This window comes from Lygodium microphyllum, chromosome 27 (genome assembly GCF_053477565.2).
Source record: "Lygodium microphyllum isolate KBCC chromosome 27, Lygodium_microphyllum_v1.1.10, whole genome shotgun sequence".
Classification (NCBI taxonomy): domain Eukaryota; kingdom Viridiplantae; phylum Streptophyta; class Polypodiopsida; order Schizaeales; family Lygodiaceae; genus Lygodium; species Lygodium microphyllum.
Genome location: NC_141161.1, coordinates 104,687,132 through 104,711,947, shown reverse-complemented (window position 1 = coordinate 104,711,947; position 24,816 = coordinate 104,687,132). Strand labels below are relative to the sequence as shown.

The 24,816-nt window shown below is 42.3% G+C and overlaps 1 protein-coding gene across 7 annotated transcripts in view; it reads right to left on the bottom strand.

The window, feature by feature from the left end:
* The window catches only part of LOC148012678 (WD repeat-containing protein ATCSA-1-like), a 53,139-nt gene that overhangs the window by 4,380 nt on the left and 23,943 nt on the right, over nucleotides 1–24,816 (bottom strand). For all 7 annotated transcript variants that reach the window (XM_087669360.1, XM_087669361.1, XM_087669362.1 and 4 more), the window contains 3 exons: nucleotides 9,823–10,083; nucleotides 9,546–9,705; nucleotides 9,287–9,465 (listed from right to left, as the gene is read on the bottom strand). In XM_087669360.1, coding sequence (XP_087525486.1) covers nucleotides 9,287–9,465; nucleotides 9,546–9,705; nucleotides 9,823–10,083 — 600 coding nt within the window. The remainder of the gene's footprint in view (nucleotides 1–9,286; nucleotides 9,466–9,545; nucleotides 9,706–9,822; nucleotides 10,084–24,816) is intronic.

Here is a 24,816-nt window from a genome sequence, read left to right as displayed (position 1 = left end):
AATGTCATGCTCCTAATATCCTCGTCTAACTCAGACTAAGGCTCACTGGTAGGAGATGACCACACAAGACACATGACTGCTAATACCCTCTCAGAGCCTAGGTGTGATGGAAGGCCAAAGGAGATGTAGATCCGAGGATGGCCGGAAGAGTGCCAATGCCAACGAAGTCCATCGATGAAGAAAGCCAACCAAGGAGCAAGTGCCAAGACCCCCTCTCCATAGAAAAATCCAATCAACCGTAAGGCCACCAAAGGGCAATGGAAACGGAGAGGCCTCGAACATATCACTCCTAAAAACGCCAATCGGGGATGGGTGAGCAAAGCCTCTAACCCAACTATGAGACAACAACAAGGAACTATCAAAGACGCTAAGGTGCATAGAAACAACATGGACAAAGGGCCAAGTGGCAAGGGATGGTAACTTGATAACAAAGAAAAGAGGTCACCGCATAAAAGGACCCAAAGTTTAGCAGAAACCATGAAGAAACTCCTCATGATCCTAGAAAGCCCCCTTTGAAACACAAAAGAGCCAAGAAATCCACAGCCGCATCACGGATATCGTCCCCCTCTGAAAGGGATGGGCGGTACGAGGGAACCACTGGAGGAGATGGTGGGACATAGGATGGAGCCTGTGGGATACATGGTGTACAATCAGGAATAGGTGCAGCTATAGAAATCTACCTCGAAGGGACCTGCACAATGGAAGGGGAATGGAGCATAGATAGCTCTCTCTCCTACCAACCTGTCACAAAAGTGACCCCTGTAGAAGAATCCTCAACAAAGACGGCCGACTTGGTGAAGACGACACGGATCCCAAGCCTAGAAAGGCCATAAACTGAGAGAGGATGAAAGCCCAAGTCCGGAACATGTAGGGCCTCAGAAACAAAGCTCGATGGATGGTCAGACAAGAGAGGCAAGGTGCCAACACTACTAATAGCCACCAAGCAAATGTCACCAATAGTGACAATACCCAAAAGACAAACGGAGATCCCATAACAAATCACCTCAAGGAGTCATATGACTCCATGCACCACTATCAACAAGCCAAGGCTACTCAGAAGACGAGACAGTCAAAGAAGGCTATGCTATCTAATAAATGTGTAGAAACACAAACTCAGTGGTAATAGCGGGTGATAAAGTAGAGGTAGACGAAGCCTCTGATGTAGATTCATCCTTCGCTTCCGGAGCAAGGTGAGGTTATATCCTCTAGCACTTCTCCTCGAGGTGCAAGGTCTTCCCCCAATGGGAACACATGGGATATCCTCAACTCATCTCCACTAAATTTGGATCAAAGTCAGAAGATGACTCCAACTTCTTCCTCTTCCCTTTCTTTTGCTTGGCTTGTCCTATACCTGTAGATAAAGCCGCATAAGCATGGCCATGTGCATGACTTAACAAGAATTTAGCTCACTATCAAGCACCAATGGGAGTCTCTCGGCTATGAGAAGTAAGGAGACTTGTGTAGAACACATCATATATCGGTGATGGAAGACGTGAGAGAAGTGTCACAGCTAGGTCCCCCAAAAAAATGTTTGTACCAAAGGATACGAACTTATCTTGAAGCTCCCCTATTCTATGGATGCGATCCCTCATCGTAGGGAAATTTGTAGACAGAAAGCTATCGTATCTTCAATTCAAGAGATAATTGATGCCTAAATGTCTGGATCAATTCGTTGATGAGGGATGGTACACTAGGATAGAAGCGAAAATTATGTGTAAGATAGATCAAGACTCTATAGCTTGTAAATATATAATTGTTACTCGAAATTTTATCCTTAGCTTTTATTATAGTATATGGCATTATGTTGGTAGTAGTCGGGTCGCTTTAGACCAAAATCTTGATAATTTTAGCAAAGATCTTATGGTGGATCTTGATGTTTGATACAATGAGGATATTATTGCAATCCTAAAGGTTAGATCATCACATACGCTACATCAAGTGAGGATGGATTTACCCAGAAGAGAGATGCCAATCTCTCCCAAACCTCTATGGCAATGTGGATACATCTAACATGCATGAGCATAGAGTCTGTACAACTCAAAATGAGAAAAAAGCGGACTCAAGCATTCAACCAATCCCATAAAGCTATTGAATCCGTGGTTGTACCATCATAAGGATCCATTGTAGGTTGGGATATAGGGACAATAACAAGATCCCAAAGGTCACAGTCGTTGAGGAGGCACTCTGTGCAGCATGACCATAGAGGCTGGTTCGTCCCATCCAGCTTGCTGGATGTAGATAGAGAGGGTAGGACTGGCACCTACTCAAGAGATGCTATCAATGCCAATCGGGGACTAGGAACCCTGGAAGAATAAAGCGAGAAAGAGATAGGATGTGGTCAGTTTGAACAATCCAAAACCACACGATGCCCCATAGCATCATGTCGGTCATATATGTCCTTCAATAAAGTACTTACAAGAAAACAAAGAAGATACTACAACTGATATCCTCCACCTGTATAGGGTCCATCAGTATGCTGATCAAAAAGGAAGGTAGATGGGGAGTATCCCATGCAAGTAGAGCAATGGCTTGTAGAATAAGAGATTGACATTGACCACCTCTTGTTAAGCTAAAAAGGATGCATTACATGTTAAATCTTCACTAGCTCATTCAGACAGCCCCAAAACTCCAATTTTACCAAAGTTTCTGTGTCCCATAGGAAAACACCCAAACTTTGGGAAGATCCACATCTATAAATAGGAGGTTGTCTAGCCACTCAGTTTATCCCTTGTTTTGTAGGTTACCCTAGTTCTTCCTAGCCTCCATCCATCAAGTGCCTCACTTAGCCTGCTATCGTGGTCATCTCCACCTATCACCCTTTGGCCTAGCGACTCCTAAAGGCTGCATTTTGCCCCACCTTGCTGATGCCATTATCATATAGAACAAGTCGTTTTTGTATTTTCTATTGAATATGAAAATGGCAGCTATCAGCTCAACACAGTGTAGACAATAGAGAGAGTGAGAGTATAGACACAACTCAACACACAATTCATTCATTAGTGTTTATCAAGTAAAAAGTACAACCCTTAGACCTTAGGGTTGTGTAAGTGTCTTAAGGTGCGTTCACACCCCCGAAAGTGTGTAAAGTGCGGTAAGTGAAAGAACTATGTAACATAAATACACAAATAGAGAATAATATGACTAGAGGGAAAAACCAATCAAGTATTAGTTTCCTACTGCAAATCTCCGATGCTCCTCTATGAGCATAGGCATGAGTCAAACCCAACAAAACCCCTTGGAGTGAAAAGTGATCAATATACAAGGATCATCCACCAAAGGAGATCAAATTTAAAGCATTGCGCAATGCTTCAAATTTGTCGTGAGGAAGAGCTTTGTGAAGATGCCTGCCGCATTGTTGTTGGTAGGACAGTAGACAAGGCTAATATCCCCTGCATGTAGCCTCTCTTTGACAAAGTGATAGTGAATCTCTATGTGTTTTGTGCATGCATGAAACGCTAGGTTCCATGCCACTGTAATGGCACTTTGAGTGTCAGTAAACAAAGGAGTAGGCTCCATGACAAATACATAAAGATCAGCCAACAAACATCTGAGCCGTACACATTCAACTGTAGTAATGAAAGCTACCTTGTATTCACCTTTACAAGGCAATGTGGCAATAGTGAATTGTTTCTTGCTAAGCTAAGAAATGCAAGATGAGACAAGAAAGAAACAGTTTCCACTTGTAGAGTGACGAGAATCAAAATGACCAACCCAATTTAAATCACTATAAGCATGTAATTGGAGCGGTCCCCCCTTGGTATAAAGCAATCCAAGAGTCCTAGTACCTTGCAAGTAACGAAAAACATGCTTCATAGCTTGCCAATGTGTCATGCGTGGGTTGTGCAAGTCTGAAACTACAAACTGAATATCTGGCCTTGTGTTGCATAAATAAATGAGGCATCCTACTATTGGAGCATATTTATGAATGTCAAACAAACCTCCATAGGTCATGAAGTATGCTTTATAAATCATTCATTGTTTTAGAAGAAACATTCAACTTGGTTAATTGGCAATATGTGATGACTTCCAGTTTGAATCCTTTCCTCTCTAAGAGTACATTCACTATTTGAGAAAAATAAAGTTTTGTAAGTCATGCTATATATGTCATGATATAAGTGATTTTGGGCAATTATATGGCTTGGTTGTAAGCCTGACTGCATGTGTCAGTGATGTAGTTACTTCAAAAACAGGACTCACAAGTTTGTTATAGAGAAAAACCACCAAAGTTCGTGAAGTTGACTATGTCTTTGAGCATAGGACATTGTATATGTCTTGCATTATCACTTATGTGACTTATGATATCTATGAACTTGTCAAGTGAGAGACAAGAGGGCAGCAAACAGCCCGTTTTTTCCGCCACATTTTTCGCGCTGAACAGGGCGCCATGGATGGAGGAGTGTTTGAGATGTCCAAGCCACCACAGAAAGGGGAAAGCTCAAGCCATGCAACCACAAGTAACTGCAGAAGACTTCACTTGACATGTAAGTGCTACTCTTTCCATGCATTTACGAAAATGGAAGGCCACTCTTGGCTGTGTAAAACAGGGCTGAACTGTGTATTTAAGGGCAGCAGCCCATACTCATTAGAGCTCTCTTATGATTCTGAAAGAAGGTTTATTCTTGACCTATGAAATCTCCTATATGCTGAGTTTGTACCCCCACGTCAAGAGAGGCATCAAATTTACTCTCGAGTCCTTCAAGAGTTAAATGAGGACTGCTATTGGCTATCCAAACCTGTAATCTGAAGGGCTGAAGTTCATCTTGTCTCATCAAGGGGCTCATTCTTGCTCTTGGAAGCTTACAGCAAGCTACCATTGTAGAAGCTTGAAGAGAGGTGTGTAAAGAAGCCTTCTTGACTTGATTATGTGAAGAAAGTGGGCTGAAATAGGCAACCCAAACAAAGAATTGTGGGCAGCAGCACTTATCTTTCTCTTTTTGAAGATTCATGATCATTTATTGGTCTTACTTGACATTGATTTGCTTGGTGCAAGTTGACATTGCATAAGCATTGTGGAAGGGGTATCAAGAGAGCATCTTGATTGCTCTATGTTCATGCTTGGGCTGAAATAGGTAGCCAATAACAAGGCAGTCAAGGGCAACAGGATCTCCTTCTTCTCTCCTACTTCTGCATGCTTCTTGCAAGCTACCTTTTGCTTGCTACATGCTCTTGAATATGGGGGCTGTTTTTGTACTTCATCAAAGTGCCCTCTTGGAAGGTTAAAGCCATGTATATGGGCTGAAATAGGCAGCCCACACAGTGATTTTGTGGATAGCAGGTCCTTTTCCTTCTCTATTGCTTCATATGGTATACTAGACACTTGTATTTGGTTGATCTATGCACTCCATGTTAGGGAAAGTTTATGCTATCATCAAAGGTGAATTCTGGAAGCTATTTGGGCTGATTTGGGGCTGATATCTTCAGCCATATTCAAAGAATTAGCTACAACAGTGTTCTTTTGATTCATTTCTTGCTCTACATGAGAGACATCTTGGCAAAATATTCAAGTATTATGTGCCCTTATGACAGGGCAATGTTTGTAGATCATTCATAGATGCTTTGGGTTGAATTAAGAGAAGCTTTTTCTCTTTATTTCTTGGCTGTAGTAACTTATCTTTATCAAGAACTCTATTTTAAGCTTTCTTGAATCAAGTCACTTTTACCCTTCAAGCCTTGTAATTGACTCTTAAGCTTTTGTCCCTAACAATCTACATTGAATGTCATCATGCAAAGTTGATTCATGCTATGCTGAGTTGTTTTTGAAACATGACAGCAAATTGTACTTGAATACATAACTTGAGATTACAGTCAAGAAAACAAGCTTGATTGAGATAGATCTTATGCGGTAATACTCTTGTGATCTTTGCTAAGAACATGCAGTTGGAAGATCTATTATCATCTTCAAGAACTTGGCTTGAAACCTCCATCCCTTCTCTTATCCCTACCTTCTTTGGAGTCTAAGTTATTGAACCCCCATACATTCTTCTCTCTCAAATCCTTGTGATTGACCGTGAAACATCTCTTGAACCTTTAAACATTCATTGTTATCTACTTATCTCTTGAAGACACATCTCTATCTACCTTGTCCAGTTTTCTTGCCATACCCTTGTGGTGACCTTTAACCTTACGCGCTGCGACACCGTCAGGTTACAAACGGTGGTCACGACTACTGCCACGCTGGTCATGCCTGCTGGAATCGTGAGGAACAGCTAGTGCCTTGGTCCACGCGGTCTGCCACCTGCACACGCCTGCTGGAATCATGACGAACAGCCAACCAATGACCTACGCCTGATCAATATGGCCAAAACAACAGCTAGCCTGCTTTGAGTGATGATTGTTAGAAAAGGTGAACGGCTTCTTCTCGCGCACAGAACTAACTTGCACTTTTGGGAAGCACACACAATGTTGCCATGGCTCTAATATTAGTTTGTTGTGAAGAGTGCGCAATGAAGTGCGAGACAGAAATGGAACAGGAGCAAAGCTGAGAGTGAGAGTGAGATAATCCCAAGATGAGTGTACCAGTTAGTGTTCTGGTAAACAAAGAATAAAATGTATTTATATGTTAGGGTACAAATAAGGGTGTGTTCACACCCGTAAGTTTATACACACAGAGATTAACGGGACTTTACACCCAACAGTATTGAGTGTCTTATGGGTGGAGGCATTAAAAACCATAACCTTGGTCTTTCCGGGGTTCACCGTGAGGTCCTGTGGCAGCCTATGAAGAGACCCCTAGCCACGATGATAGTAGATATGTTCCAAAGCAAGCCATCCATGTCATATGCAATAGTCAAAGTCGAGGTGCGTGCCAATCCCATAGTTAGCGACACTCTTTTCTAACCAATGACCTTTCTTCACTGCATATGGGAGCTCCCCCACAATAGATACCCCCATCTGGTAATCATTTCTTCCCAACAATTGGCAATTGAGGGAGACACCCGATGTTGGTATGCCCAATGTGCACTTGATTGGAGCAATGCAACACGAGGATTGATGCACTCCTACCATTTGACTAGCCCTGGTCTCAACCACTCCGAGCTGAATAAAGTGACCACAGTGAACACCATGAAGCTGGATTGATGAACCCCCACAGGCTCCTCCCCCTCCCTCACTGCAGACCTATCATAAAGCAGATCATCCTCAGGAGGAGTTTCCCTGGATAGACCTTGTTGGGCGAGACAACCACACCCACCCCCTACCATCAATAGATAAGACTCGAGAAATCATCACCTGCCAACATGAGATGCCTGTCGAGATACCTTAGTCCTATTATGCTGGATAACTTGCTGCAACACCCCAAGAGAGAGAGATTGGGATGAGCAAGATAGTACATCAAGCTTTCGTTCTTCTTTTCCTTTTCTAGTCATAGGACTTTTACAGTGGTTTACTTTGTACTCATAATTTGATTGTATCTATGTAGAGACATTATCTTCAATAGTAGTGTGTGAAAGTCTCATAGACCATTTTTTTCCTTTTGCATACATTAATATACTCTTCTGCTGCTTCTCCTTCTCCTCTCTCCCCCACCCCTGGCAAACAAACCCCTCCTCTGCACACAAGCCAAGATACCTCAGCCCCACTATGCTGGATAACTTGCTGCAACACCCCAAGCAAGAGAGATTAAGGTTGTTTTAAGGAGATTAAATTAGGGGTTAATGCATGTGAAACAGCTTGGCTGTTGTTGTTTTATACCAAAGCTCTTTGAATAACTTAAAGAATATTAGGATGCAGACAGCTGTGCTTGGTGACATGCAGCTCAGTATGAAAGCAAGGATGAATTGGAATATGGGAGCAAAATTTGAAGGGATTTTTGGCATGCAAGCTATGACTGCCGGAGATGTAAGCCCAAGCATGGGCCTGATATCAATGGACAATAACTCTCTAAACCCTCATCCATATGACAACCTGACACCTAAGGGGAAAGATAAGGATTACCAATTGGGTGTTCAAGCTGGATATTATAACAGCTTGGCTTGAATGGAAAGGATTGTGTAAATATGGAGGAACACAACGAAAAGGTTTGAAATGCATCGCTTTCAGTTTGTCACAGCAGTTGGATAAAAATTGTTGTGGACTTCCAACTGCCCAAGGAATTGAGATTACTGCATTAAGACTTCGTTCCCTAGCCAATTGCCAACAAAAGACAGGTTAAAAAGCTGCAAATAAGTGCTGCTTTTATGGAGAAAAGGGGCACAAGTATCACAATCATCCTTTTTTAAAAAGTCCATTGAAACCAAAGGCAAAGAAGCCAAAGCCTACTATCGGATGAAGGAAGTCCATCGAGGACCCTAGTGGAAGGTGGAGCCAAGGCAAAGAAGCCAAACCCCTTACTGGATTGATACCAAATCTTGTGGGTGAGCAGCTGGGAGGAACAGAGGCAGATTTCTGCACAACACAAAGCACAGCAAGATCAGAATGCTTTGTTTTCTTGACCCAGGTGCTAGCATAAACTTCATCTCTCTTGATATGTCTGCAAAGTTTGGGGTTCACCAAGAGGAAATGGGACCTATGTATGAGTCTATCATGTCTTGTCCAGAGCATCTAAAGTCAATTACTCCTACTATTGGAAAGGCCCAAGCTTCATGTGGAGAGCTGTGTGGATTCTGTGAAATTCTTTGTCATAAGCAAAGAAGGCTACAACGTTTTGCTGGGTAAACCATGGTACCTTAGAGTATGGGTATGGGTTATGGTAACGCATACAATTAAAAATTACCATTGACTCATATGGAAAAGGAACACATTTGATATCTTTAGATTCAAGCCTTGGCAACCTCTGGCTTAGTCAGATGACAGGGGGTTCTTATATTGTTAGCCCATTAACTTTGAATCACCTACTACCTCAAGATAGCCCCCATATTATCCTTTTGATAGTGTCAATTTAAAAGAGAGAGATCCACAACAGCTTCAATATCAGTAGTGAATTTCAAGCCTACTGGAAGCCATTAGGTGTTCTCAGAATTTAGTAGGTGTTTCAATAGACATGAGGACCATTTTACGTGTAACAGTCAAAATACTCAAACCCTTAGTTGACATGATTCACTATTTTCAAAAGGCATGATGCCTAAGAAGATGTTTCAAAGATCAACATAAAGCAACTGCACTCACAATGAGAAATGCCATAGGGTAATAGTGTCCATTATGTATCACATTCAGGCATGTAGGTGCAACTCTTGCTGGCGCTCTTTGTGAAGAACTTTGAAGCTCCTTCAAGCCAATAAGTGCAACTATTTCTGTGCAATGACTCTGACAGTGCATGTGGAATACCAGTAAAACCAACCAGATAGGATACCTGGGTTTCGGATGATTGCTTCAACACAGCAGGGCGACGGCCAATCTGAGAATGATGTTGATCCAAGACTTTGTAACACCCTGCCCTTCGAATGTCCCAAAATCGAATGGCTCCATCACAACCACCCGTAACAAGAACCCATTCACTTCTCCTAGACCACTGTACAGCCCACACACTATCTGCAGATATTAAGCCATAATTTAAGATCCAAATCATCCGCGCTTTTACATGAAGAGCACAAAAGCAAGGATCAGTGTACCTCGATGACCAGTGAGTGTATGAGTGAATGCTCCTGATGCCATATCACAAAGCCGCACCCTTGTATCCTCAGTTCCAGCAGCAATCAACATGTGTGCAGTTGCAAGCCCAGACATTCCAATGGCATACACTTTCTTCGACATATTAAATTGAAGTTCCACCTGGTAGGTTGCTAAGCATACCCATACATGAGAGAGATCAATATTCATGAAAATCTACAACACTCAGGTGACATTGGAAGATTTATGAGTTCTCTGTGACTGCAGTAACTAACTGACCTGTGTTGTGTTCGTGTCCCAAACATTCACAAAATGATCAAAAGATCCAGTGATGAAGATGCCTGTATCAATGGGATACCAGTGTACGCATGAGACACAATATGTGTGCCCATGGTGTGCCCTTTTATCAACTGAAAACAATGCCTCATGTTTTTGTGTGCATGAATTGTATCCATAGCTGCTTGGCTGCTGAATGTCATAAGCAGCAACAGAACCATCTGATGCTCCTGAAATCAGGTACCTTTCTTCTGTTGAATCAACCTGTATAATTGCAAGTGATGTATAACTCCAACTCTAACTCCTAATCACTAACCTCTTTTTTGTGAAGATTGTTGAATCAAAAGAATCATAATATATGCAAGGGCAGCACAAACAACCTCAAAAGCCACAAGGCTATTAACAAAAGGAAGACATATCACGAAGGAGGCCTATCTTCAACTCTCAACTTGTATCCACCTCTTTTATGTGTCCATAGCTGCAATTCTCTCTATAATTGTCATATTCAGCTTCAAGTATTCATTCTTTCCATTTTCTTGAAATGCGAAGTCTTAAAAAGTGAATGCATGATTTCTTCAGCATACTACATTGTACAAGGTGCTTACATTGTAAGGCTTTGTTAGTACCTCGGATGTCTTGGACATTTGCAAATACCAACCCATATCATAGACAGCTGAGCATTGATCTTTTTTATCCCGAATTGTAAGTCTCTTGAGTAATGTTAAAGGAATATTGCAAGGAGAGCAGCGCGACAAGCTTTTTGTGGCCAATCAGTGTCATCATGCCAATGCAGGGGCATTCTAGTTCCCTTTTCCATAAGGGGCTATTTTCTGATTATCTGAGAGTCTCCTGAGTAATGTTAGAGGAATACCGCCAGGGGGCAGCATGCCAAGATTTTTGAAGCCAATCAGTGTCATCATGCCGATGCAGGAGCATTCTAGCTCCCTTGCCTGTAAGGGGTTATTTTGCTGATTTTCTGATATTAGTTAATGTTGAGCTATAAATTCACTACCGACTGATTAGCTCTTTAAAACAGCCCCAAAACAGTGTTGGATCTCAGCTGCAAGAGTGAGTAGCAATTCAAGGAGTAAGAGTAACAAAGAGAGAGAGTGAAAGTACGATTCAATTTTGGGTGTACCAACAATGTGTTGGTACACAAAGAATAAAATCTATTTATACTTAGGGCATGTAAGGGTGTGTTCACATGTATAGTTAAGTAATACACATGTACTATACACGAAGGGGCCTTTACCCCAACAACCTCCCACTTAAAGGTCCGAAGTGAACCTCTAACCAACTCCCACTAATCCTATGCAATGCTCATGCTGCTTAGACTTTTAGTGAGAACATCTACAAGGTTGTCCTGTGTTTTGAACTTGGTCAATGTGATTAGACCGTCTTCTAAAATCTGTCTGATAAAGTGATATCGCACATCTATATGCTTTGTGCGTGAATGATACATGGCATTCTTGGCCAAATACACAGCACTCTAGCTATCACATCCCAACACAACAGTACCGATAGACATGCCGAGATCCTCTGCAATTCTGCCCAACCGTATAGCTTCCTTAGAAGCTTCAATAACTGATATGTATTCAGCTTTAGTAGTACTTAGTGCTACGATGTTCTACAACCTGAAACACCAAGAAACAGCCCCACCAGCAACTGTAAAGACATACCCACTAGTGGACCTACAAGTGTCCAAGTCACTTGCTGTGTCTGCATCACAATAACCCTGCAAACTAAGTGCACCCCACACATAGCAAATACACTTTCTTTGTGTACCCTTTAGGTATCAAAGAATACACTTGACAACCTCCTTGTGTGTTTTGCCATGATTTGACATAAACCTGCTAACAACTCCCATTGCATGAGCAATGTCTGGACGAGTAGCAACCATAGCATACATAAGAGAGCCACAAGCTGATACATAAGGGACTCCCTTCACAGCATTTGCTTCCACATCATCTTTTGGCATGTTGCCTTTAGTAAGCTTAAGGTATGGAGGTAAGGGCACCCCAAAAGGCTTAGCTTCAACCATGTTAAATCTGTCCAATACCTTGTCAATGTACTTTTCTTGAGACAAAAACAGCAATTTCTGCATTCTATCCCTGCGAATCCTCATACCCAAAATATGCTCTGCATTCCCCAAATCTTTCATGGAGAAAGTTTATTTCAGCCGATCTTTGAGAGCGTCCAAACTGGTCTTTCTTTTCCTAGCTAGCAACATATCATCGACATACAAAACAAGTATGATGGAGCTGCCATCTATATCCTTTTTCATGTACAAACAATGATTTGCATGGTTGCGTGCAAACCCATGAGAGAGCATAAAGGTGTCAAACTTTTTGTACCACTGTCGTGGTACTTACTTCAGCCCATACAAGCTACATTTTAGTTTACACACCATCCGCTCTTTTTGAGGAACTACAAAGCCCTCGGGCTGTTTCATGTAGATTTACTCATCAATGTCACCATGCAGAAAAGTTGTTTTTATATCCATTTGGTACAGCTCCAAGTCCAATACAACAGTGAGAGCAAAATGCCCACGTAGAGTGGTCATCTTCACAACACGTGAGAAGACCTCTTGGAAGTCAATCCCTTCCTTCTGTCCATACCCTTTGACAACCAATCTTGCCTTGTACTTGGGTTTCCCATCAACTGTCTTTACTTTGTAAGCCCATTTGTTTGAAAAAGGCTTCCTTCCTTTGGGCGACGACACAAGATCCCGAGTATCATTGGCATACAGAGATTTAATCTCTTCCTGCATAGCTAGCTCCCACTTTTGCATGACTTGGCCTCTTTATATGTAAGAGGCTCACCCTCATCTGTAAGCATCACATAGTACAAAGAAGGGCCATACCTATGTGGTTGCCTTCTTAAACATGTAGACCTACGTACCCAATGATCTACATTTTCAGAAATTGGGTCTACATCTAGAAGTATGTCATTTTCAGCATTTATTGGCTGCTGTAAGCCATTTTCAGCATGCTGTTCATCTTGTACAGCACCTTCATTTTCATTACCAACACCTGCATTTTCATAATCAGCAAGTCTATCTTGTTGTCCATAACCTCCTTGTGCTTCTATTTACTGTCCATCATCATCTGGCTCAAAAATAACCGGTTGATCATCACTTTTAGCCTGTGGTACAACATCATGAGGCTTATCATTTGAAGTAATAGGTGAGTGTAAATTCTGAAATTATACCTTTTTCATGTCTTCATTGGAGGCTAAAGTACCTTTCAGCAATTTTGCCTTATTAAACACAACATTACGACTGCGAATAATTTTCTTAGACTGAGGTAGCCACACTCTATAGCCAAATTCACCCTCATCACCATAGCCCATGAAAATGCCTTTGGTGGACTTCGGGTCAAGTTTACTTCTCAGCTCATCTCTAACATGCACGAAGGCATCACAACCGAATATCCGTAAATGGTCATATGAGGCCGATTTGCCAGACCAAACCTCCTCAAGGATGCCATTATTTAAGGACCTATTTGAAGAGCGGTTGCAAATGTGAACCACAATTTTAAGAGCCTCTCCCCAAAATTCATGAGGGAGATTAGCAATGGACAACATGTACCACACTCTTTCACATAAAGTCCTAGTATATCTTTCAGCCACCCCATTTGAAGAAGGGCTGTAAGGGGCTGTAAGCTCCCTCTTAATACCATGCAAGTCACAAAAGGACTTGAATTCAGTCGATGTGAACTCACCTCCATTATCAGTTCTCAAGCATTTTAGCTTTCTACCTATCTGAGTAGTCACAAATGCATGAAAAGTTTTAAAAACAACAAACACTTCACTTTTCTTTTTCAAGAAGTACACCCAAATCTTCTTGGAACAATCATCAATAAAGGAGACAAAATATGCAGCACCACCCAATGATTTCACGGGCAATGAGAATGCACTAAGTCCAAGACATTGGACTTACGAGAGACACCAGAGTAAAAGGAAATTTTTATTTGCTTTCCAAACAAACACTCATTACAAAAGTCAAGTTTAGAGCCTTTTCCATCAACCCTCTTCAGAGAGGTAAGGACATCAAGTCCTTTTTAGCTCATATGGCCTAATCTCTTATGCCATAACTCCAAGTGGCTGCAAATTTCAGGAACTGCGAGAAACTTGCCATTCAAGGCTTTACATTGCAAGCAATACAAAGTGCCCTTCTTGGTTCCTTTTGCAATCAACATGAAACCCTTTTTCACTTTCCACAAACCACCACCAAACAGTGTGGTGTAGCCATGCAAGTCAAGCTGACCAACAAATAGTGAACTCTTTTTAATGCCAAGCACATATCTGACATCTTTCAATGAAGCTTTTGCCCATTGTCTAAAGACAAGTGTACAGAGCCAATCCCATCAATGTTGCAAGAATGGTGGACTTACGAGAGACACCAGAGTAAAAAGAATTTTTTATTTGCTTTCCAAACTGACACTCATTACAAAAGTCAAGTTTAGAGCCTTTTCCATCAACCCTCTTCAAAAAGGTAAGGACATCAAGTCCTTTTTGACTCATATGGCCTAATCTCTTATGCCACAACTCCAAATAACAACCAATTTCAACAACTGCAAGGAACTTGCCATTCAAAGCTTTGCAATGCAAACAATACAAAGTGCCCCTCTTGGTTCCTTTTGCAATCAGCATGGAACCCTTTTTCAATTTCCACAAACCACCACTAAACAGTGTAGTGTAACCATGCAAGTCAAGCTAACCAACAGATAGTAAACTCTTTTTAATGCCAGGCACATATCTGACATCTTTCAACACAAGCTCTTGCCCATTGTCTAAAGACAAGTATATAGTGCCAATCCCATCAATGTTGCAAGAATGGTTATTTCCAAGATAAACTTTTCCATAACTGCCTGCATTAAACATAGCAAAACACTCCAAGCAAGGAGTTACATGGAAAGAGGCACCAGAGCCTACAATCCATGTCTAAGTGACACCATCATCAACCGACAAAAGTGCATCAATCACATCAGCCTTGATAATTTGCATATCCTCATGTGACATCTTCCGCTACATCAAAATCTCGTTTTTGCAGATTTCAGGTGTTTCAGCTTGCTGCCCACACCCCGTTCGCGGAGGACATCTCAGTCGAAACTGTCCATTGCTGTCTCCATCAGTTGGAGCCTGATTTCCAGCCCTCTTCATGAAGTTTGGAGTTGATCCCAGCAAGGCAATTGTTGTTCCTGTGCAGACCTGCTACCGTACAGCCTGCCACGTCATCACAGTCTTGTTGCCTGCGTTTTTAGTCTTTCTCTCTCCTGCAAGCTGTCCTGCCTGCATTTTCAGTCTTTCTCTCACTTGCTGCCTACATTTTTAGTATTTCTCTCCTGCAGGCTGTCCTGCTTGCGTTTATAGTCTTTCTCTCTCCTGTTACCTGCGTTTTTAGTCTTTCTCTCTCTTGCAAGTTGTCCTACCTACGTTTTTAGTCTTTCTCTCTCCTCACCTGTGTTTTTCTACTGGTTGCAACCTCTTACTATTGGTCATATCCTCCTTCCACTCGTAGCTCACTTCAAGCTCTTCCACTGCCCTCCCACCCCTTGAGATGGACATTGCGGTTCGTGCTTCACACTGGCCTCACACCCCTTGAGGCGACCATTGCGGTTCGTGGTTCATGGTGGCTGATCTCTTCCTTCTTCAGCAAGGCACACTGGTATCCATGGCTTCTTTACCAATAGATGACCAGACTACTAGGTGCTCCTACTATGACATCACCGGACACACCACCAATGCTTGCCAACTTCGACCCTTGCTCCCCACCCCCCCGGAGTATATGCGTTTTCCACCAGGCACTCCTTGTGCCACCTCTCCTTTCTGGGCCACACAGATTGTTCTGCATCGACTATCAGAGTACTATTCTCAAGGCAATAAGACACATCCGATGCGCACTAAGTCCTTTCGAGTACATGGAGGATCGGTTGGCACTACGACCTCCTAGAGATCGTCGCAATGCCAGCGGCAGTCTTCTCCCACTTATTTTCAAGTATTGTGGCTTCCACGACCTACGGATCTACAATTTGCTCCATCAAGAGCTAGTGATTATTTGATATTGTCTCCTCGTCAGTCCGCTCCTTCAAGAGACGGTGGTTGCTCGACTCCTTCCTCTTCTTCGGCTACCTAGTCCGCTCCACTGAGAGACAGCGACTGTTGCTCACCTCTTGCTCATTCTGAGCCCCACCCTTCCCCACCCTTGACTACTCAAGTTCGAGAGGCTACCTCTGGGAGCTCTTCAGCATCCCAAATATCTTCTTTAGCACGATCGACACCACTTCCTTCATCATCAGACATTTCGGAGTCCGTGATCCATGAGTTTTTGGATTCTCTCTCTACTTTAGAGGGGGATGTTATTTCTTTGCCCTTAGAGGGAGCATCTACTTCTTCTTCGACTTCAGCAGGGGCCCCTCTACCTCCCACCTCAAAGATGGAACCTACTCCACATGAAGTTCACCCATCCTCTACTTTCTTAGGATGGCTGTCTTTGACGAGTCATCTCTTCTACTGATACCTAGGATATCCAGGTACCACCTAGATCGAGACCTCGAAGGTTCAGCCGTGACTTGGTGACGAGGCCTTCGTATTCCTTCCAGCATGGATGCATGGAGCTAGTGGCTTCTCTCCCGAGGTTGTGGTTCGGGTTCTCCAGTTCACTCTGTCTATTGGTCTTTACTACAGGTTTCCTTTCCGGTGGAAATCTTGGATCTTAGGGGTCCTCTATATTTTCTTGCCTTGGTCACTTGGTCAGCATGGAGCCACCTCCCGAGATTGAGTACGGGCATATTCTTATGGTTCTCGGCACCACACAAAGTCCGACATTCCTCCTATGCATTGCATGTTTTCATCATCTTTGTACTAGGGCACATGGGCAAGTGAACAATTTTCCAACGAGGGACACTGTCCAGGTGGCACCTGCTGCATGAGCATTCTTCAAGATATAGCATTGCATCTCCACCTCACTCTTCTCTTGTTTCTCTTTTTGGGCCTGAGAGGGGGTATTGAGAAACCCTTCACCCACAGTTTGTGTTTTTATGTTTCTACATTTTGCATTTAGGGTTTGCACCCCCAAAAAGAGGCGCCATAATTATGTCTATTTATAGGCCACTCTCTCATTTATTCCTTACGGCTGATTCATTCAGTTCGTCACCTCTTTTCTCCAGCCTCTCCACTGCCCTCACACCCCTTCAGGAGGACATTGCGGTTCGTGGTTCGTGGCTATCTTCATCATCTTCCTTGTGCTATGATACCCTTGTTCCCTTGTATCACATTCACTCCATGATTCATGTCTTCATCATTCCATTCATCAGAGTTTCTTCTCTCTTCTCTTCTTTCTCCATGTTTGCCGAGTTCACTCCGTGTTCCTCCCCGCAAACCCTATTGTCTCGTTGGTACGTCATCTTTTGAAAGCGTTTTAGGTAGGGTCCGAAACATTTCACGAGACCTTTTGGGCCAACTTTTGGCGATACGTTTTATCTTCGTTAAATTTGACGGCTGGAACGTTTTAAATAGAGTTCTATGTCACTAACGAAACGTTTTGTTCTGACCTTTAATGTTAATGTTTCAACTTTTTTTTTTAAATTTCGTTTCGTATTATTCTTCCCGTGTGAAGACGATTGCGCCACGCATACTCCACGCCTATCATGAAGTCAACCGGTGTAACGGACTCTAGAGCAACAAATTCGAATCTCACTCTTTCAAGTCACTGATACCAAACAGGGAAAAACGACCCTCTCTCTTCCTATTTCTCTCTCTAACTTCGCACCTAACTCATCAGCAGTGAATCGAATGATATCTCTGCACTGTGCTGTAAACAAATCCAGTAAATGACCCCAGCCCAATGGCTCACACAATGCAAAGGCTGCAACTTAGAATCCTCTCTCTCTCTCTCTTCCCGTAATACTTGACATTCGAGTATACTCGTGATCTTTATATTGGATTTCATAAAGATGAAAACAATCCAGGTTCCATGCAAGAAGCTAAAGATGAAGAGGAGGAGGATGCTGATGAAGAGAATCAAGATAATGAAATTAATGAGGATGGTGAAGAGGAAGAGATTCTAGATGAGATAGATATTTGATGTATTTGTATTTTCTTTTTCCTTCTTCTTGACATGTCATTTGTATTTCGCTTTTAGTTCTTGATGTTTAAACTCAATCTTTATATCTTTGATCTTTTGTATGTTTAGCCTTCCCTTCATTATAAATTTAGAAAGATGTTTCCATTCTATATATTCCAAGTTTCAACCTTCCGCTTTAAGTTCATCAGTGACACCCATCCTTGTGTAAGCCACAGCCTTTTTGTTAACTCTGGCCCAATCTGCATCAAACATTTATGCAAGTTTATTTTCCTACAAAGTATCTTCTCACAATCCTTTAAGAACAATATGCCCTGCATACGGTCTTTCCAAAGGTCAAAGCCATGACCATCAAACCATTTGATTTCAATCAAACTCTTGATGTCTGAACTAGAAGAAGTTGCAACCATTTTTATCACGAACACGAGTAAAAGCACCGATCTATAGAAGCACAAGCTGAACCAGCAAATACAATGTTGTTTTTCCTCAAACAATAATAAATCTCTATTGTTTATACATAAACCAGCCACCACACGTGCAAATACTGCAGAAATTTACCAAATTCTGCAGAAAACCCCAAAATTCTAGGTCCAACAGTGCATAAATGTCAACCAATGTGTCCCAGCTGAGCAAAATTTTATCAAAGTATGAAAAGCCCCAATTTTTCAGGGTCCAATGTCAGGAAATTTTTACTTGAAAGAGCAAAATTCCAACAAATTTGGCAAAATCCCCAATTTGATTGTGGTCAACACGCACAATGTCTGCAATTTCTAACACGAATGTCACTGCCAGGCACAAACGGGATCAAATCTAGGAAAAACCCCAAATTTCCGGGCTCAACTTTACACAGGTTTGACGTATGTGCATCCAATGTGCGAACCCCCGTTAAGACAAGGGGAAATTCAAAAATCAAAGAGATTTCTAATTTTTTTTTTTAAGGATTTCTGATTTTTTTTAAAACGATTTGTGGTGTTTGGGGGGGGGGGGGGGGGGGGGGGGGGGGGGGGCGGAGGATCCATTGACCCGTTAGGCACGTCGCTTGCCCGTTCCGCAGTGGTCGCGGCAGTCGCAGGTCACGCCTGCTGCCATCCATCACTATGTTGTTGTCCGCTGGTGTCGCCTACCTAACTACTCGACTCATCCACAACTGCTAGATGCTCGATTGGTCCACAAGACTGTTGGACGCTTCGACTCTTACACAACTGCTGGAGCATTCACGAGCTGGTCGCCTGTCAATCTTGCAACTGGCAGTTAATGCATGTGGTCTCAAGAAGCGCACACAATTTGTGCTCTGATACCACTTGTTGGATCTCAATTGCAAGAGTAGCAGTTCAAGAAGTGAGAGTGAGAGAGAGAGAGTGTGTGTGTGAAAGTACGATTCGATTTTGGGTATACCAACAATGTGTTGGTACACAAAGAATAAAATGTATTTATACTTGGGGCACATAAGGGTGCATTCACATGTACAGTTAAGTAATACAAGTGTACTATACACGAAGGGGCCTTTACCCCAACAAACAGTAAATTACCAAATTTTGAATAAATGCAAAACAGTTCTAAAGAGTTTCTATGTCCCACATGCAAAACCCTAATTTGGAAGGATCCTTCCACATCTATAAATAGATAGGCCATTCAACCCCATCCTTGTCTTGCAGGTTTTTCAGCCATCATTTATCTTCCACTAGTTATCGAGCCCCCAACGACTGCTACTACAGTCTCCAGCAAAGCACCCTCTCCCCGTCAATCTAAAGAAGTAGGGGAGGGTGTACCCAAGCCAATCCTGGGTAGAAGATACTAAAGAACCAGCTAGTTGACCACTTTGGTCAAAATGTCTGCAAAACTATCTGATGAAGGCACAAACTCTAGGCAAATAGTGCCTAGCTCAACCTACTCTTTGGAAAAGTGGAAGTGGACTCTCACATGCCGCGCCCGTGGTGTAATGATCAGGTTACCTGCAAGGGCAATGGCACTCTGGCTATCACAGAAGACAACGGTGGGAGAGTCACAAGGGAAGTGAAGCACCGCAAGTAAGCTCCATAAATTGGCCTCGGTGGTGCCATTGAAGAGAACCCTATACTCAGTCTCGGCCATGGAAGCTGCCATTGTCTCTTACTTATTACGGCTAGACCAAGACATAGAAGTCGTACCCAAGGTAAAGAGGTAGCCACCATGGGAACGCCAGGTGTCAGGATCTCCTACTCAATCAGAATCAATGTACTCCTACAAACATAAACCACAACCATAAGTGAGGCTATAAGAATAAGTACACCGTAAATAATGGAACACACGAAGGCATGCAATCTAATGTGACATCCAAGGTGCTGTCAAATACTGACTAAGAATGCTGAATAAGTAAGTTAAGTTTACCCTAGTATGAATTAACAAAAGAAGTTTCCCCATGTGCATCAAAGGGCTGACCTAGGGTATCCTTCGACAAGTGAATAGTAGGATCGAGAGACGTGGCCATTGGCCATGTCTGTGTAGTGACAGATTAGGCACGAAGATCGAGACAATAGCTATTCCTTAGGCGCAGAGTGACAGAGAGAGCGGGAGAGAGAAAAGCAGTGTGCGCACAATTTTAGGTACAATGACAAGAGTGTACCTTTAGGTTTTTAGCTACATATATATGTGTAAGTACAAGTGCTAAGGATGTGTTTACACTCGAGCACATTTAAAGGCACGAGGGCCTTTATTCCCAACAATCTCCCACCTAAAGGCAATGTACCTTCTGAGGAGAAAAGAATCAACTAAGTCTAGGTATGTACAAAGCTGAAATACATATATCTATCCAACTCCCATCATTTGTCGGCAATGAGCAAACCGCTCTGCTGGAAGACCCTTCGTGAGAAGGTCTGCACGATCATCATCTGTATGCACCTTGACAAGCTCAATGCTCTTGCTGTCAATACATCTCTAATGAAGAGGTACTTCACCTATATGTGCTTTGTCTTTGCATTAAACACAGGATTCCATGCTAGCATGATAGCACTCTAACTATCACAATGGAGAACAGGTAACTCTGTGATGCAAAGCTCTCCCACCAGACATGAAAGCCATAAAGACGCCTTGCATCCCTCAGTGGCAGCCACATACTCTACCTCTGTAGTAGACAATGCAACACACTTTTGTAGCCTAGAGATCCAAGAGACTGCTCCTCCTGAGAAAGTAAACACATACCCAGAAGTGGACTTCCTTAAATCTGTATGACCAGCATAGTCTGCATCCGTAAAGCCAACAATAGATGCCTTCTACTTCCCAAAGCAGATGCACAACTCCTTTGTGCCTTTCAGGTATCTCATAATACCTTTCACTGCATCCCAATGCTTCTTGCCAGGGGTTGCCATGTATCTGCTAACCATTCCCACTGCAAAGGCAATGTCAGGACGTGTAGCAACCATAGCAATGTAGCATACATCAAACTGCCAACAATTGAAGCACATGGTATCTTGGCCATTTCAGCCTTCTCATCATCAGATGTAGAGCTGTCCTCTGCACAAAGTTTCACATATGGAAGCAATGGAACCCCAATCGTTTTCCCCCTCTCCATATTGAAACGCTGCAAAACCTTGGAAATATACTCCTGCTAAGATAGATAGAGTAATCCTTTCAACCTATCTTTGAGTATTCGCATGCCAAGAATGTGATTCGCATCACCAAGATCCTTCATGTCAAAACTACCATGAAGACTTTGCTTCAGTGAGTCCAAGGTATGAGTATCCATGCCAGCAATCAGCATGTTATCTACATACAAAACCAAGATAATCAGGCTGCTATATACTGCCTTCTTGGTGTACAAGCAGTGATCCACTTGACTTTTATGAAAGCCTTGAGACTGCATGAATATATCAAACTTATGATACCATTCTCTTTGTACTTGTTTCAGCCCATAGAAACTACTTTTGAGTTTACATACCATCTTTTCTTTCCCTTTTTCCACAAACCCTTCAAGCTGCTGCATATATATCTTCATGCAGATTAACATGTAAAAATGCAGTCTTTACATCCATCTGTATGAGTTCCATATCTTCAGCTGCAACCAAGCCCAAAATGGTTCTCAATGTAGTCATCTTGACTACAGGAGAGAAAATCTCATCAAAGTCAATTCCTTGCTCCTACTTATATCCCTTTGCAACCAATCTTATTTTATACTTTGGTGAGGAACCAGAAGTGACCTTCATCTTGTAAACCCATTTGCATGAAAGTGTTTTCTGCCCTTTAGGCAACTGCACCAAGTCCCAAGTGCCATTTTTCTCAAAAGATTCCATTTCTAACAACATGGCTTTATACCATTTCTTCTTGTCCTGTCTGTCCATTGCTTCCTTGAAGCAAGACGGTTCACCAAAGTCTATCAACATGACATAATCAGTCACATTATTTGCACCAGGAATGAATCTATCAACTTGTCTAGTAGCCCTGGACGATCTCCTAACCCAATGATCATTGTTTGCTGGTTGTTGAGCATTTTCAGCTTGCTATCCTGGCATTTCAGCCTGCAAATCAGCATTAACAACTTGTTGTCCTGGCTGTTCCTTCACATGTAGTGGCTCATTATCATAGGCAATAGCTGGCTGATCATTTCTAGCTTTATTTTATGCATCTGTACAGCAGGCATATTTTACTGTCCAAAATGTATTTCTTCCCGGAATACAACCCTACGAACCTCCTCAGTCTTTTCGAGTTATTTATGCATGTGATCTTCCCGGAAAATAGTATCATTGCTGCCTACTACTTTCCTTTTCTCAGGATCCCACAGTCTATACCCCATTTCACCCTCGTCACCATATCCTAGGAAAATGCATTTACACGACTTTGGCTCAAGTTTGCTGCGTTTTTCTTTACGAATGTGCACAAAAGCCTCACATCAAAACACTTTTAGGTGAGCATATGAAGGTGGCTTGCCCAACTACGCTTCTTGGGGAACTCCCCGCGCCCCAAAGACCTGTTTGGTGACCGATTAATCAAGTGTATGGCTGTCATAACAGCCTCTGCCAAAAACCATGGGGTAATGCAACACGAGACAGCATCGTATGGACCTTATCTTATATGGTCCGATTCATACGCTCTACAACTCCATTTTGGGGTGGATTATGAGGGGTAGTGAGCTCCCTCTTTATCACTTTGCTATCACAAAATGCCTAAAAGGCCTTGGACACATATTCTCCACCATTATCAGAGTGAAGACACTTAAGTGTCTTATCAATTTGATTTTCTACCAATGCCTAGAATTTTTTGAACTTGTCAAGCACTTCTTCTTTGCTACGAATAGGATAAACCCATACCTTTCGTGTAGCATCATCGACAAAAGTGACAAAATATTTCTTTCCCCCTAAAGATAATCCTGGTATCTAACATACATCTAAATGTACTAACTCTAGAGGAGAAGATTTCAACGAAAGAGACTTTTTATGAGACGTCTATGTATATTTACCATAAATACAATGATCACAATGCTGAAAATCAGCATACCGAAAACAAGGCAAGTAACCCAAACGAGAAAGCACTTTCATTCTTGTTTGACTCATGTGTCCCAACCGGACATGCCACAAAGAAATGCTTGGTTGCTCCATCACAACAACAACATGATCACTCACACTAGATACATGGAGAGGATACAAAGTATCACTCTTACAACCTCTGGCAATCACTCTAGATCCCTTAGATCTTCCATTTTCCATCACTAAAGCATAACGAAGACAAGGCAAGTAACCCAAACGAGAAAGCACTTTCATTCTTGTTTGACTCGTGTGTCCCAACCGGCCATGCCACAAAGAAATGCTTGGCTGCTCCATCACAACAACAACATGATCACTCATACTAGATACATGGAGAGGATACAAAGTATAACTCTTACAACCTCTGGCAATCACTCTAGATCCCTTAGATCTTCCATTTTCCGTCACTAAAGGTGGTATGAAAACCATCATCATCTAGCTGCCCTGTGCTAATCAAGCTCTTCTTGAGCTGAGGTACGTGCTATACATGCTCAAGTGTAAAGACAGAGCCATAATAAACTATAACTGCACACTGCCAATACCTGCAATGTCACATGCATAGTTGTCTCCAAGATGGACAACACCATGTTGACCCCCTGTATAAGCAGAGAACCACTCTCGACGAGGGGTGACATGAAAGGAAGCACCCGAATCGAGAATCCAGGTATGCATGTCCTCATCTATATTTGCACTTAAAGCATGTGCACCAAAGTGTGAAGAGACTAAAAGTACGTCATTCCCATTGTCCTCACTATCATGAGTGACTACATTCACCTATTCAATTTAGACACTGCTCTTCTTAGGTTCACCCTCTTTCTTCTCTTCTTTGCTATCATCTGTCTTCTTGCCCTTTCCTTTCTCTTTCTTCCATTTGTAGCAATCACGTTTAAAGTGATCCTTCTTACCACAATGGTAGCATTCAATATCTTTGCCATGTGATTTACTGCGTCTCTTGCTATCAGATTTACCTTTCTGTTGTGATCTGCCCCTAGTATGCAAAGCACTAGAAGACTTACTAGATGCAATGTTATGTCTATTCATTTCTTCCATGAGTAGAGCACTCTCTACATCAGCATACAAAAGAATCGCATTCGAATTGCTCATAGCAGTCCTGAATGTATCCCAACTCTCTAGAAGAGTGCAAAGCAAGAACGTAGCTTTAAATTCTTCATTGATCAAGAACTTCCAAGGCAACCACCTGGCTGAAAATAGAGTTAAACTCACTCAGGTGAGTAGACATTGTTATACCCTCTTTCGTACGTATATCCATAAGCTTTTTCAGTCAATACACTTTGCTTGCAACACTTTTCTATGCATACAGTTTTTCCAGTCGAGTCCATATAGCATATGCAGAATCCAAACCTTCATTGTTGAACAACAAGGCATCAAAAATCGATAGTTGGATGGTTGAGCATGCAAGCT